The sequence below is a fragment of the Ciconia boyciana genome, chromosome 6, assembly GCF_034638445.1.
Source record: "Ciconia boyciana chromosome 6, ASM3463844v1, whole genome shotgun sequence".
Classification (NCBI taxonomy): domain Eukaryota; kingdom Metazoa; phylum Chordata; class Aves; order Ciconiiformes; family Ciconiidae; genus Ciconia; species Ciconia boyciana.
Window position 1 is genome coordinate 16,018,443 of NC_132939.1, and position 16,310 is coordinate 16,034,752.

Consider the following 16,310-nt stretch of genomic DNA (forward strand, 5'->3'; position numbering starts at 1 on the left):
CTCACTGCGACTTTTTTTGGGGGGGATATCATGAAAGTGGTTTATTGCATCTACATCCCAGAACGCTTAATTATCGTTGTGAGAGCCTGGCAAGTAATCAACAGAAGCTTTCAGAAAATGAAAGCAAGTATTTTGATGGCATATGGAGGCTGGTAATTAAGACAGACCAGACAGTAGCACTTTAGAGTTCAACTGGAGTGCAGTGCTTTTGTTTTAAAACTGTCTTAATCACAAGTCCGTATTTAGCTGCATAATAACGGCAGAGGAATCCTGTCTTTCTGCAAAATTAAATTCAGAAGTTAACCAGGTTCCACTGGTTATGATCTAGAAATTAGCTACTACACTTTACAAAAATGTTAGGGCTTATTTAAATTTACTTAACTTTTCAATATGGCAAAAGTTAAGTAATGCACCGAGACTTAGAAGCAACAGTCACAACAGCTCAGAATAATTCCATTTATAATTTTCTCCTAAAAAAGGAAAAAGTTGTCACGGTCTGTTCTCCACATTTCTCCAGCAGAAAGACGACTCTTAACGTCAAAGCTATTTAGAGTCTGGAGGCACAACCTCAGCAACAGTGACTAAAGGCCACTGCCCTTTGGGTTTAGGGAAAACTACCTCAGTAAAGACATATCTGAGGAGAGCGAAACTGTTTTCTGCATTTACCCAAATCTCAAAGATTATTTGTAAAATTACTTACAAATGACAGCAACAGTTACTGTCGGGAACTGGTTGAGGTCTGCTTAAGCTTTCTGCACAAGAAGCAGATCCACATTACCTGCAGTGATTCCATCAACCTCTCCAATTTTGTTTCCCTTTTTCTCCCATCCTCCTGCCTAAACCTTTCCACATTTTCTAAATTTCCAATTCTTCCGTCATTGGTTTCTTCCCCAGTTCTTCCTGGAGGACACACAGAGACAGCCCCACATGAATAAAATATATTTGCTGTGAATGAGTAGGTCACTTTACTAACTTGAGGCTATCAGATCAAAAATCCAGCTTAAGCACAGACACAAACCATACAGCTGTTCTACAACAGCAACAACCACTACCCAGATTTGACACTGTAGGGATAGCAATATGGAAACCATGGCCACACGTCTGCTTCACCCTGAAAACCGTCCATTTACATACAGCTTCCTGAAAGGGACAAAAGCTTATAAGAGACCAATCGTTTAGAGACCACACAAACTTAGTTAATGAAAATTTATTCTTTCAGTAAGTCACAGGCAGCTCTTATGCGACCAGGGCAGAAGCTGTCGATGATTCACTAAAAAGAGAGAAGAAAAAGAAAGAAATATTAATTGCAAGGCAGTTTTTCAAACTAACTGCCAAAAATACTGCTTCAATTCAAAGCTTTAACTACCAGTCGTGAGATTAATCACTACCCCTTTAAAACTTTTTGTGGCATAAAGAAAGATTTCACCCTTCCTTTTAAAATACAAATACTAGGGTAACAGCACAAAACCATGTATTAAAAAACCTAGCTAGCTGCACTTGAGTCTTTTCAGAAAAAGAGCTCACCCTGACATGTATGGGAATTCTCCTATGTTGGCTAAATTTTCCTGAAGAAAAACTACAAATGACTTTCATTTTTGCCACAGCTAAGCCATTTCTCAATATGTTTTTAAGGTAACATGAACTATGTCAGAACAGAGACTGCAGTTTCTATAAAGTATTATAAAAATTATCTAGTAGTGACTTCACTTGTTGAGACAAGTATTTTTTCCAAGTGTTGTGACAGTCATTTTACCCAGCAGTAAGCTCCATTAATTTATCAGCTAATATTTATGAAAATACCTATTCTTTGCTGCCTGGTTTACCTATACGCCTGATCATAATGCACTCTTCACCCTTTGAATAACAGCCCCAGCGTATTGTTTACAAAACCTGCAAGACCTTGGTGAAAACAGTAACACAAGAGAAGACTTACTACTTCCAATTGGGCGGCAGCACTCTCTTAGTTTTGTAGTAGCGAGCCAACCTATGGATTCTGCTTTCAATGAGAATCAGGCGGAACTTGGCATCTTTATCCTTGAAAAGAAAGTTACATTACAACCAAGCTCTACTTTAACTTCTCAGTGATTTACAATTCAGACAAGCTTTAATAAAGTAAAAACTCCCAGCTACTGCTACAAACTCCACATTCCCATTACCAAAGTCTGACGAATGTGGTAAAATCAGAACAGGACCAGAAATATGTGGTTTAAGCAATGCTTTTAAGATCCTCTTCACAGGCAAAGACCATTGTCCTGTATCAAAACGCCTCCCCAAACGCCTAGGTTTACTCAAAGGGGGTGGCTAACAGAAGTACACTAAGAGTTTTTGCTTTGTCAAGTTGTAAATAAAATACTATAGTATTTGAGAAAACAAACACAGAGAGTTATCTACTCAAATGAGCACTCACCTTCCTGTTTCTCTCAAGATGTTTGCGAACAGCAACAGCTTTCTTAATCAAGTGATAAAGATCCTCTGGAAGGTCTGGGGCCAGTCCCTTCGATTTAAGGATTCTCAAAATTTTGTTGCCAGTAACAAAACGAACCTGGGCAACACCATGGGAATCCCTCAGGATCACACCTGAAACAAACATTTACATCTTACACTGAAAAGAAGAACTTTACACAAATCTTGTGAAACCAACCTTACAGTTACAAGATATCAAAAAAAGTTCTTCTCTAAATTAAAAGCCTTTCTGGTGGATACTGTGAACAAATGGTAGACAATGAGTAAATAAAATACAACTTACAGAAGCTGAAACACTTTATTCGATAGCACTTAAACAACTAACCCACCCATCACATTTAGGCAGGTAACGCATTAAGTGCTACAATATTATTGGGAAATTTTCAACAGGACTCATTAAAGCTAGCTATTCAATCACCCTTTTCTCTATGGTTAACAAAGATGTCATAGACATCTTTACTCTAAAAAAATGTACTGTACCATAGGGATCATTAGTACTCTCAGTGTTATAATAATAATTTAAAAAATCATTCACCCAGCATGTAATTACACTGCATAGCTTATGACCATATAAAGTTGTAGCATACATACAGTTAAGCAGAGCTCTAGAGGGGTCCAAACTACTGGGAACTAGTCTATTATGCAGCTACAGTGCCTGGCTTGGTAAGGTCCTAAACAGAGGGCTCCCAGTATTTGAGATGAGATGTCAATTTTTCCTCCAAGAAACTGGGCAGACTGAACTTCCCTATAACATCTGTTAGTGGCCATTCCTAAGGACAGGTTATAAGTAAACAGATGCTTCATATTTTCTGCTTGAAAAAAAAAACCAACTCAATTACTTCACCAAATATGCTTCTTGCAAGAATGAGACATACTACATTTTTCGTGGTATCCACACTGAATACACAGGTACATCAAAAAACCTCTATTTTCTTAGCGTGTTATTTAACATAGGCTGAAGGAATAATTACATTATTACAGTCAGAAAAATACGTTTTGTTCCCATTTAGGAGTTATTAATAAACCTTACCAATTTGTGAGGGAGTCAGGCCTTTTTTAGCCAGCTTGTAGATCTGTTCCTTTACATCATCAGAAGTAAGTTTCAGCCACTAAAGAAAATTGGGGGGGGGGAGAAAAAAAATCAATTCATGAACACTGCTTAATACAGAGGCATAGGCTAGCTATATGAAAGCTTTTTATAAATGGTAGAAATAGATGCTTTGCAATGCTTGAAAAAACAATCAAGGACTGAAATTGTACTTCTAATGGTACAAAAACTTTTTTTTTTTTTACATATTATGAACCTATAGCACTAGTGAAATATGGTGGGGGAAGGTAGGTGAAGGAAGGGTGAAGGAAGGAAGTGAGGTGAAGGAAGCGTGAGGTGAAGAAGTCTCTGTTTAAAACACCCCATACAGCCTCCAACTAGCTGCTTTATAATGAGTTTAACTGCCACACCAGAACCACGAATACAAATTTACAGAGGAAAAAAATCACTGCTATCAGGAAGGAACTCTTAATTGAGCCTTTGACAGAAATGCAAAATTGAGAATCATTTATCCATCTCTTAGTAAAGCACCTACAGAGATTAGTGAAAATCGACTTTAAGTACACAAATTAATTAAAAAAGTGAAACAAATGAATCTACTCAGATAGGACTATGCCTTTTCTATTACTTCTATGTCAAACTGTGCTGACAGAGCCATTGCTTCTGTGATTACTAAGGGGAAGACAACACCAACAAGCTAGGTAATCCTTGCTCTTTCAAAAAGCTACAAAAGCTCCTGATTTTTTTTTTTTCCTTTTTAATATTGTTAACATTATGAAATAGAAAAGTACACTAAGAAACATATTTGGAAGTGCTCTATAGATTACAATTCAAAACAGAATACAAATAAAACTTTTTAAAAAACCTTGTGGGTTTTTTGCTTAAAGTATAGCATTTGAGCATCCTAATAATTATTAAACTGTTTAACCATCAGCAGTACTTCAAGCAGCTTCACATTATCTTAAATTGTATCTATTTTCATGTTTTGTGCTTTAATTTCGTGTTTCCGTTTAACTGTTTTTCAGTGCATGCTTTCCCATATGCACCACAAATTGATCTTTCTGCCAAGAAACAGATCCTCCAAGACATAGTCCTACAAAGCAAGACAGATTAAGCAGCTGCTCGTTTAGCTGACAGGTAAGCCTCTGAAGGGGAAGTACCCTGAATGAACTAAGGGCACGCTGACATTACTTAAGTTAGTGCTCTGACCAGCAAATTACTGTTGTAAATAGTTTATTCCACAATGGCAAAGGCCAAACTTGAGCATGAAGAGAGTAATTTCATCTCTAGGAATTATCAGCATACACACTAAAAACAATTGAAATAGCACTTAAATAAAGGGAGGTACAAAGAGGAAAAGAGACTTTTTTTCCCCAACAAATCATCTGACCAGGAAACGATACTTGCTTTCTCAGTAACCTAAATACCATAGGCTAAGGTAGCATTTTATCAGGCCATAATTTAAAAACCACAACACAAGACATTACAGGTCTCTTCGTTTTGTTTCTTTTCCTGGGCACTGCTAAGCTGCACTATGGGAACCGGCCCCCGCTCTGAACACCACATGGCAGCCGCCCGAGCCCGCCGAAGTGCGCACGGGGCGGGCAAGTTACTTACCGTAGGCACGCTGCGTCTGTAGGGCAAGGCTGACTGGGACAGGCCCTTTCTGTGGGGAAGAAGCAGATCACACGCTATGCGGAGCCGGAATAGCTAGACTGCCGCCCTAACCCCACTACAAGGCAGCCTCCTACAAGCATTTCCTGAAGGGCCGTACGCAGCCTGCACGGCCGAGGCCTGCGGCCTGCTTCCTCGCCCGGAGACAGTGCCGCTACCAGAGGAGGCCGAGCCGGGACACCGCCGGGAACGGGACCCTGAGCACCACAAGCATGCCCCTGCCCGGGGCCAGCCAAAGGAACCCGCACCTCAGCACCGGCCCGAGCCTGTCCTCACCCTGCCACCGTATCTCCACAGCCACTAGTCTTTCCTCCTTCAGCCCCCGCCCCCCATACACCGCGTTGCTCCCGTAGCAGCCTTTCTGTTCCCTCACCCGTCCGTGGCACCCTTCTAGCACCCACAACAGCCCCGAGCCGGCCCCATACCCCCGCCCCGGCCGCTGCGGCGGCCACTTACCCAGGAGCGTGCATGCGACCCATGATGGCGGCGGCAGAGAAGAAGGAGCGACGCGAGGCAGCGGCCCTTCCCGCCCCACTTCCGCAGGAAAGGGCGTACCCGCGCCTAGCCCCGCCCCGCGCCCGCACGCCAGCCAATCAATGGCGCTGGGGCCGCGCTGCGCACGCCGCCACCGAGGGCCCGGCGTGCACCGCGCTCCCGCGCACCGCCCCCGCGGGTGAAGGGTGAGGCGGCGGGGGCAACGCTGACGGCGGTTAGCGGCGGCGGGCGGCCAGCCCCTCTCAGCCGGCCCCAGCGGACAGGGAAGACCAGCACACTTGCCTTTTTTTCCCAGAATAGTGTTTAATGTACTTACAGGACAGTTACAGAGTCACATTTAACCCGTTCAGTACGGGCACGACGGAGGGCAATATGGTACATCTTTATTAACGAGCTCGTTTAATCAAAGTATTTGGTTCTTACAGATATATAGACAAAGGGAGGCAAATTATTTGCTCTCACTGAATTTTATCACCTATAGCACTATCTTCGTCACAGTGTCCGAGTGAGGAGCGCAAGGGAGGGGAAGGCGGCGGTGCGGCCCGGGGACGGGGATTCCTACACAGCCCGAGTTGTAAAAATAGAGAAAAGAAATTTTATCAAAGATCGCACATGCTTCCAGAGACAGGGAGCTGTAGATCGTAAAAAGGCAGTAATAAAAACTTCAGTGCAAAGTTCTAGGTTAATAGAGAAAAGGAAGAGGTCTTAGCACAAGCTCTTACTCTGAAATACCAAAACAAGGTCTATATAGACAATCGTATGCAACAGGTCATACGTTGCATAAAGGATTTTTTTTTCTTTGCATTAAACAAGATAAAAAGCTGTTAAAACTACATTTTCAAGGTACTGCATGTACTGGTAAATTCCACGCCAACTGAATATTTTCCTCTTTCACATTTTTTTTTTAATGTAGTACATTAAAGTCTTATTGCAACAATCGCTTTTTTTCTTAATTGAGAATAGTGCAAAGAGGTGCAAGCTTGGTGCTGGTTCCTCTACATACAAGGAGAGGCCAAGGCCAGAGCCCATAGTAAAAATAAAAACCATGACCATAAAAAGCTTCAGCCAGTGACTATTTTGAAAAGGGAAAGGCACAAAATGAGTTAAGCTATGAAGAAGGTTAAATCAGAAGTCAGGACAAGTGCCAACAATAATACAGTACTATACATTTTTTCAGAGTCCAGACAACTGTTAAAACTGCAAATCATTTTTTAAATGATTTTAGTTTATTTGTATTTTGTGCTGTAAGACACTGTGCTTTAATAGCAAACTGCAAAAAAGGCAGTACATATTGCTTTAATTTTATTTCACAATGGAACGTTTCACAAAAACAGTAGTCTACTTTCCTGTGTTTAAGTGACTTGTGATTCTAATGATGGAATAGAGTAAGTCTCAAAAGCATCAAGTGAGCAGGAAATATATCTAGTTAGTTACATAGTTTATTATTTACAGGCTATGAAAAATATGCAGAAGATGCCTAATAAAACTGGGATTTGGGATTTGTTAGCGCCCATTACCATCAACCCAGTTTCTAACATTCAAGATATTCTTAGCTTTTTAATTGTAATAATTCCTACAAAATTGGACCATGAATATTTTAGGCACCAGGAGATTCAAGTTTACTTCTCTCTTCTGTATTGAAGGGAGATTGGTCAGTAGCAGGGGAAGGAAAATGAGATTATGAAATACATTTTTAGTGTTGGGTATATAGAAGGCTTTCCCCATATTGTGTCTTCATAGTTGCATATTTTACTTTAAAATTTTGCTCTGGTGATAGTCTGTCTTGCTTCAAGATTTAGTACTAAAGAAAAGTGTGCAACTGTACCCTATAGCTTTGTTTAGACAGAACATGACCATCCTAAGCACCAAGTAAGGTGAATAAAAAGGCTACACATGTAGTGCAGAAACACCTAATTAAGTAACCAGTGGTATTCACGGGAGACAGTAAGTCACATTTGTACTCCACTGTCACAATATAGTTCAAAGCTAATGTTCCTTGGAATTAAGTATTTTTAGTAGAATTAATCCTTACTGGGAGCAAGAAAGTCTTGCTGTGAACTGTTAAAAAAAAGTGACCAAGTTCTTCTCTCAAAGCTGTTAATGCAACTTGTTTCTGGCCTGCAATTCATCTAGCAGTTGTGCTTTTTAACTAGAGGCCATCCTTTACCCGGAGGTACAGGTAAGTAATTCAGGTGCAAATGCCACTTTGGATTTAGTGTTTGAATCTGTTCCACATTTAATCACTGCAGTATTTAAAAGTTCTAGAAATTAAGACATTTCAAAACACTGAGAAGCTGGGCACATATCCTACAGCACCATACTCAGCCAGTCTTCATTCAGTTTTTGGAGATAATGGGTAGAAGATGGGGTAGAAAAAATTTATGTAAGTTGCACTAACCATGAAGATCAGCATAAGTGATGTTACTTGTAAAGAACACATCTCAGGAAAAGACTTCCAGTAGGACCTGCAAGTTATCAAATACGAGAACATTTCCCCTTTTTAAGGAGCTGAAAGTTAACATGTATACATATTTAAATACCAGAAATGAGGTAAAAGAGAAGCATTTGAATTATAAGGCACCATTATTTACAACTTCCATTATTGGCACTCGCTCCAATAAGTCTTAGAGAAGCATGAATCTGGGATTAAATGCAATGCTAAGGAATTTTTCCAGCCCTTCAACCTTCATTTGTACAGGTGTGTGTGAAGCCACCCAAGTTTTACCCATCACTACTTCTGTGATGCCTAGTTAGTAGTTGGAATGTAATCCTAAAAATATGTCATTTCTTTGATGTTCTCCAGCATCATGCCATGGATGACAACACAGGTAACAAATTAAAAGCAAAAATACACTATATCCACAGGCCTAATGATTACGTTATGGTTTAACCAACCAGCATGGTCAAACTGTTCATCTCTTTCATGGATGGTTTAAAAACCCCTTCCTTTACCCGCAACTCAAACATTTACAGTGATTCTTTGATAACATCACATAAGCATAAACCAGGTTTTCTAGAAATCCTCCAAACTAGGCTACATGAACATTGCATTTCAACAGATAATGTTGGACCAGTCTCTCTTATTTTAAGATGTACAAGTTATCTTCAAGTAGGAAGATGCACAAAGCAGAAGTGAATACAGTTGTTCTGGTCTTACTCAGGTGTAGAAATGAGTTCACAGATAGGGTACAGCAGTTAGTCGATACCAGTTAACAGTCTCCTTGCTCAAGTTGAAGTCCTTTAGCGAGAGAGTAATTCCACCCAAGAAAAAGTTCTCGCGTAACGATTCTGCACTGAGCACACTTAACTGAAGTTCTCTCTGCTTCAGAGTCTCCATGCTATATCCACTGTACACAAGCTAGAAGGCAAGAAGTCAAGAATTTTTTGGTTATCCAAATGAAGTTACCCAGATTGCCCTTTCTTCCGACTGTCTAGCCACTGAGAGACTGCCTAGCCACCGAGAGATGTCTTAACTGCACATTATGACCATTCAGTACATCTGTTTCTCAGAGGATGGGCTGAAGTACATCCATATTTTAATTTGTGCTCCCAATGTTAAGCATTCAAAAGGACCAGTGTTTTTAGATGGAAGTGCTGTTTACATGCCAAGACTTCTGAATTCATTCTTCTCCACATTATGAATCAGTGAATCTAGGGCAGGGGGATCTTTAGTTTTAAGATTCCTTTCCTTCTCCCCATCACTCCTCAGTTTCAGTCTGAGAAATTTCTGCTTACTTGTAATAGCACATTTACCTACTCAGTTGCTTTGGGTTTTTTGGCTTTTTTTTAACAGGGCACGAAGTGTTTTAAACAGCTTCCTTTTCCCTTTATATATCTTCACAGATTTTTTTTTAGACAATATTTTAATTACCGATTAGAAAAAGAGACAATAGCAAGCCACAGGGAGTTACTAGATAAATTTTAACTTGCCATTTCATTGAAAGTTGGATTTCTTGTCTTCCGGGAGATTTTGGTTTTGCGTTTGGATGTTTTGTGTGTATCTGGAAGTAAGTATGTTTTTACATAGGGATTTGGATCTGCACCGTCTTCTGTAACCTACAATCCAAAACCAAGGTAAGTTAGAAAACTAGTCAGTGCATACCTATTTGAATATTTATTTTCAAGTATCTAGACTTTGCAATAAAGCTAACCAAAAGAAGCAGTTAAGTTGGCAGTTGGAAAATTTGGAGGAAGAGAGATAGTTCCACCATTCCTGCATCAACCTAAGTCAAGAACGTAATTGCCAAACTGGAAACAGTTTTTGGCAGTTAGCTCAGTATCTCTACTTACCAGGTCTTTAATGTGCATCACCATGATAAATAGAGTGCTATTTCTATATGATATGGATAACTTCACTTCTCCTCCCACTTTGCCTGAGGTAGGACTTGATGGACTTGCATCTGAAAAAATATTACAGAGAAAATAATTGTATATTTGTACATTTTTATCAGTGCTACACTCATATATAGGGGAAAAATACAAGCCTTAGACCAAGTTCAGTTTCTGATTTTATGTCTAGTTCTCTAATAAGAGGGCAAGGCTTTAAAGAGGTTTTAAAGATTTTTGCATTCTCTTGGAAGAACCAGCTTGGAGGTTTAGAGTTTACTTGAATAATTTGGTCAAGCCATAAGCAAGCCCAAGTCCTCACATATATTGTTGCAATTTTTGGTATGTTTTTATTTCCTTGAAACTGTATGCAGGCACATTTGGAAAGACAGTGATGCAAAAGTTTTCAATGAGGGAAAACTACAGTTAATTAAAAAATATTTAGAAGGTATAAAGGTGTCATACTACAGTCACCCAATTTATAAACACCCCCCAAAAACATTATCTACCTGTAGGTCTGGCTATTCCATCTATTCCTTCCACTTTGTCATCACGAAGTAATGGATGGAAAAAAGTATAAACAAGATCACACTAAATTTGGAAGAAATGTTACATATTAGTTTAAGTGTTAACAAGCACCAAAATCTGAAAACTTGCATTGGGTTTGCTTAAGTTATTTGAACTCACTTCTGCCACCTCTGAAGAACTGTTCATCAGACTCTGTATGTAGCTGTTGAGCTCCACTTTTCTTTTAGCTGCTACATCTTTTATATGTGTTCTTCCCAGAACCATCTTATTAGGAAAGCTACAAGGGAAGAACAAGACAGTTTTCAGTTACTTTCTCTGAAGTAAGTACAGTTAGATTTCATTGTCATTTCCATCCTGAAGTGCTGACATCCATTTTTTTATGTCAATCATGAGTGGAAACACAGCACACTAATAGGTAATGACATTATAGAAAGGAAAGGAAACGTTTATAGGTAATTGTTATAAGTGATATCACACACAGACTAAAGACACTGAATTGCTCCTCTGGCTCTCCTTAAAACTTTGAGACAGTTTTCTCCCTTAATTGCCAACTTTGTGGTCTAGTTTGCCCCTCAGCAGTTTTGTCTCCATTTCAAACTATTTCTTGCTCCACCCAGCTGGGGGCAGTTTTGTTGCTTCTGTTATAATAGCCATGAGTGAGTTAGGAACATACCCTGGTAACTTCCAAAGAGGAAAGAGAATGCCAAGTTTGTTGTGGAGCTCCTGGAACTCATCAAATGTTCGGAAGACAAACGTTGGCTCAACTTGCCCTTCTCTCAAAACTCTCACTACATAGATCTGCCCAAGACACAAAAAAGCAAAGATAAAAGTAGTAACAATATTATAGAACTGACTTAACAATATAATTTTCTTAACAATTAACTCTTTCTATTATGGTAATCCTTCTCCTGCATACATATCCCAGTAACAGCGTTTGCATTTTATAGTAGAGTTAGAATTATAAATACAGCTACTATGATGCAAAGTAACATTACATGATCTTCTCATAATGTAGATCCACATCTGACAGTGGGATAAAAGTAGTTAAGGCTAAGCTGTCCACATTCTCCCTTTTAAGCCTCATTGTAAGTTCATACCATATAGCAGGTGTACAAAATTTTAACACATCAGTGCAGGATTACTAGACACATACCTGTGGTGCCAGAACTACCACAAAATTTTTCAGGTGCAGACTATGGAGGAAACATGCCTATTTTTTTTTTCAATGTAATTTTCTCAATATTCTAAAGGATTTCACTTTTAAAGTGATAATTTGGTGGGCAAATGCAGGTGTACTGCATGATAAAAAAAGGAATTTTTAAAAATACTGGGGGTACAGTCCCAGGATGCAGTTATTCACATTTATTATGAAAGGGAAATGAAGGTTAAGAAGCTGCAGAGAAAATTCAATTCAGTGGACTAATTTTATGGGCAGATGAGTTAAATGTATATTTAAAAAATATGCAACTTGGAAGAGGTTTAAAAATCTAGACAGAAGGAGACATCATCTTAACAGTTTCCCGGAAGATAAAAGACTATTTTGGCTTAGATCAGGAGTGCCCAAATATGTTTATAATATAGTGATTCAGTACAAAGCTCTTCACTTGTAGCACTATTCAGCTTTGTTCTACCTTCCCTAGTTAGTGTCTTACCAGATTAAGACATTTACAGCAAATACAACTTGGAAAGAGATGTATCTTGAGATACATCTCGAGAGCTACAGAGATCAATATATAGAGATTGATATAGCTAGTGAGCGATATCAATATAGCTCACTTTTTAAACAACTTGAGCCGACTATTCTAGGCCAACAAACAGCAGTAGCGAAGTTAAAAGAAAAGACTGTTGCACATCTGCATAGGAATACGAATATTAATACAAGTCTTAAAGTGTAACCCAGGTCTATCAAAATCCTGAGGGCAAATTGTAATGGTTGCTGCCTCTAGTAAGACTGATTAGGAGTGTAGGTGCATTAATACAGTAAGTTATGCTTTTACTTAGGAGGAGCAAATACAACTTTAATGGAAGGTCAGAACAAAACCAGAAAGTGTTTGACTTAATGACTCCTATTCAGGAAGGAGCCATTTTACAGAAGGCAGCAACATAAGCACATAAACATGACTCAAGTCCCCATTTTTTTAAATCATCTCCACCAACACTACTTCTGTCTTTTCTGCTTCCTTCTAGATCCTTTTCAAGAAGTGTCTTTATTTTGAAGAATATTATTGGATGCTAAAAATACCAACCTGTACCCTAGTACTCCTGTGGTTGGTTTACCCCAGCCAGCAGCTAAACACCCACACAGCTGCTTGCTCACTCCCACCCCCTCACCAATGGGACAGGGGAGAGAATAAGAGCAAAAGCAAGAAGACCCGTGGGTTGAGATAAAGACAGTCCTTGGGAGGGGAGGTGATGCAGACAATCTCTCACCACCTCCCACAAGCAGACCCGTGCCCAGCCAGTCCCCAGGCAACAGCCACCTTGGAAGACAACATCCTCCCACCCCCTGATTTCTTCCTCTACACCCAGTTTTTATTGCTGAACCTGACATTATATGCTATGGAGCATCTCTTTGGCCAGTTTGGGTCAGCTGTCCCTGCTGTGTTCCTTCTCAGCTCCTTGCCCACCCGCAGCCTACTGACTGCGGGGGGTGGGGGCAGGGGCAAAGTGGAAGAAAAAGAGAAAGCCTTGACACTGTGCAAGCACTGTTCAGCAACAGCCAAACCAATGGTGCGTTATCAACACAAGTTTTAGTTAAACACCTAAAACACAGCACTCTGAGCTGCTATGAACAAAGATAACTCCATCCCAGCCAGAGCCAATACAACTCTATTCTTCTCTAGGAAAAAAGCAAGCAGGTCCATTCCCATATAGATTTCAATTATGGATTTTGTTTTTACTTTCAAGTCATCCACAGTGGGGCTTAGTTTTGGATGTCAACATCAGTGTGTTTCTAGACTCACATTGTAGTCAATACAGTCAGGCTACAGAAAACTCTACAGCTCATCCTAAATCTGACATTAGTGCCCAACTGAACGAGTAAGTATCTATAGCTTTATTTACTAAATCTCTGTCAATAAAGGGAACCTAGTTGTCTACCGCAAAGCTAGCTACTTAAGACTAAACAAGGCAAGCTTTCCCGGACTAATTCTGTGATTAACTACTGAACTTATGGCAAGAAGGAGAATGTATCTTGTTGGAAGAAAATGTACAGTATCTTCACTGAGTGGAAACAGATTCCACATACTTACATAATGTTTATCTGGGTTATATCTCTTCTGATATGTAAACACAGACACTTGTTTGATTCGGCCATCTTGTTTAAGAGAGTATGTTTTTGCAGAAAATGAGAGGATGGGCTCATCATTAGAAGGTAGACCTGAGAAACGCAGCTGAGCCAAATTGTGAATGAAGAAATTAAACTTTGTGGCAACACTTCCCAGACTGGATTCAATCAACCTAGAAAAGAAAAAATAACATCAAATACTAAAGCATATGTCAGAATGCACAAAAGTAGTTCTGTCAATGAATCAGACTTAAGTCTAAGAAAAATAAAAAAACAATTTCTTACTGACAGAGAAACAGTTTTTAAAGTAAAAGCGATCAGTGGGCTACATAAATAGCATCACATCAGCATTTAGTAGAAGATTCAGTATCCAAACTTTGGAATAGGTTGTCCTCCAAGAAGTGAAGTCTTTCCAGAGTTGGTAAAAAAGTTACATGCATACTACTGCAGTTTTCTCCATACATTTAAAATGAAGTACCATAACACATTTTGTAATACATAGCAACAACTCAGTTACACTAGATACAACCCCTCTGCTTGCTACACTGGAGCGTCATCCCTCCCTCCCCAGTGTGCAAAAGCACTTACTGAAAGAGATAACTTCTCTACATGCATTACAAGGTTCCCATCACATACAGTGCTATCAAGCCATTTAGGATGCATTCAAAATGCAAGTCTCAAACAGCTGAACAGAATTATATGCTCTCAGTATTTCAAACAAAATTTGTGTACAAGCTTATTCTTAAAGACAAAGTATTTTAGCATAAGCATTAATCTTACATGAAACTGATCTTATTTATGTAGTTCATTGGTTAACTGATATTTTATGATCATACAAGGTAACTATTCAACTTCTACAGACATGTTTGTGAACACCCTTAGTACATTTTTTTCATAGCAGAAAGCTTCCATTAAGAGGATGATGCTGGTAGATATTTTAGTTTTCACTTATCCAGTACCTTGTAAAGAAAATGGTAGCTTCTGCATCTGTTGTTTGGGGCTGGAGAGCATCCTGGACATACTTCAAGTCCTGAACCCCACTTAGTTCTGGTAACCCAGAAGAAAGCATCTGCAGGAATTTACAGTTTTAATGCAATAAAACCAGTACAATTTTACATTGAAATGATTAAAAGTCTTAGACTATCAAATTCATTTGAAACTGCACTAACTTGCTAAATGCGATAACCAACAGTTACTTACAATCAGCAGTTATTCCCTTCACCATTTCTGCTGAGTTAAAAGCAGTTAAAACGTTTTGCAGTGTAATTTATGGTATCATCTTAATTTCAAATTCCCAGGAAACCGGTAGGTAGTACAAAAGCTTAAAAGAAAAATCCAAATACAACCTTCCCAAGAAGTACTTCTGATGTTTCTGGCTTTTAAAAGCATGCATTAAGACGTTTTGCAGCATAAAAAGCATAGCATTTAATACAATCCAACGTGAGAGATCTATCAAGTTTCAATTGAATTTAATAAAATGATTACCAGTGAAAGTAGGTTAAGGAAGAGGTTTGCATGTTTTCTTATCAAATTGTAAGCTTGACAACAGAGATCCACGAACAACTGAAAGCGAATAGTGGGTTTTTCTCCACCATTAATGACATAAGCCATATCTGATGTTAGCACAAAAGGAGCTCGATCCCTGTTCAAAAAGCAAAGAATTCATAAGTTAATTATAAGGCCTATCCACTTTGTCATGTGCTTCCTCCTCCCCTCCATCCCCACTCGAAGGTAATGATATTAAATAATCCATTAATGCCATTTTACTTTTTTGGGTTGGGTTCAGCTGCTTAGTGCTATCTCAGTTTCCCAGCACATTCACATGGTACTGGACCTACAGCAGATCTCCTGGAGCAACACTGGGAGGCCAGGTTACCTTACAATGCCTTCCATCCCTCATTTCTGGAAGCCATAACGCACTAAAACAAATGTAATGACTATATTATCACCTGACTAAAACCTAACCTCTATCCAGGACAGAGGAGTTATCTTCCCCTACACAGAGTAAATACAAACTTGCTGTTCACTCTTTTCTATAAAGTTGACATTCACTACTGCTTTTATAAGCCAGAGTCTGTTCTCGTTTGTTTCACACTCAGATTACGTAAAAGGTTCTGGCACTCAGTTTCTCATTCATTAATAAAAGTTAAACAAGCATGCAATACATAATTGCATGAATATAGCTAAAAAGCTGGAACTACATCACAGTTTTATCTGATATTCCTGGAAAAGTACGACACCAAGATTTGTGTTAGATGTAAGGCTCCCAAATATCAATAAAAAGCTATATTAATCTTTTCCTGTACCAAAATACTTGGCTTTCGTAACTATTGTAAAGAAATTCCCATCAAGATTTGCCAAGTGTGTATAGCACAAAGTTCTTAAGGAATTAACGTAGGTTGGAAGCACTGAAGTTAAATGATGTTTAGGAGACCAAATTCCTTATTTCAATCTACCAATAGCTAGAACAGTAATTTTATTTGAAAGCTA

General features: G+C 39.1%; 2 protein-coding genes across 6 annotated transcripts in view; both read right to left on the bottom strand.

The window, feature by feature from the left end:
* Positions 1-1,191: 1,191 nt before the first annotated feature.
* Positions 1,192-5,752, bottom strand: RPS13 (ribosomal protein S13). Its single transcript, XM_072865783.1, has 6 exons — positions 5,642-5,752; positions 5,129-5,177; positions 3,494-3,572; positions 2,408-2,577; positions 1,934-2,034; positions 1,192-1,270 (listed from the first exon to the last, which is right to left on the bottom strand). The coding sequence occupies exons 1-6, from the start codon at positions 5,662-5,664 to the stop codon at positions 1,237-1,239; spliced, it is 456 nt and encodes a 151-aa protein (XP_072721884.1). The 5' UTR covers positions 5,665-5,752; the 3' UTR covers positions 1,192-1,236.
* A 224-nt stretch (positions 5,753-5,976) lies between these two features.
* The window catches only part of PIK3C2A (phosphatidylinositol-4-phosphate 3-kinase catalytic subunit type 2 alpha), a 54,764-nt gene continuing 44,430 nt past the window's right edge, over positions 5,977-16,310 (bottom strand). For all 5 annotated transcript variants that reach the window (XM_072866195.1, XM_072866196.1, XM_072866191.1 and 2 more), the window contains 9 exons: positions 15,306-15,462; positions 14,780-14,889; positions 13,786-13,993; positions 11,208-11,332; positions 10,694-10,811; positions 10,516-10,597; positions 9,971-10,080; positions 9,611-9,736; positions 5,977-9,038 (listed from right to left, as the gene is read on the bottom strand). In XM_072866195.1, the coding sequence (XP_072722296.1) occupies positions 8,856-9,038; positions 9,611-9,736; positions 9,971-10,080; positions 10,516-10,597; positions 10,694-10,811; positions 11,208-11,332; positions 13,786-13,993; positions 14,780-14,889; positions 15,306-15,462 (1,219 nt within the window). In that variant the 3' untranslated portion in view covers positions 5,977-8,855. The remainder of the gene's footprint in view (positions 9,039-9,610; positions 9,737-9,970; positions 10,081-10,515; positions 10,598-10,693; positions 10,812-11,207; positions 11,333-13,785; positions 13,994-14,779; positions 14,890-15,305; positions 15,463-16,310) is intronic.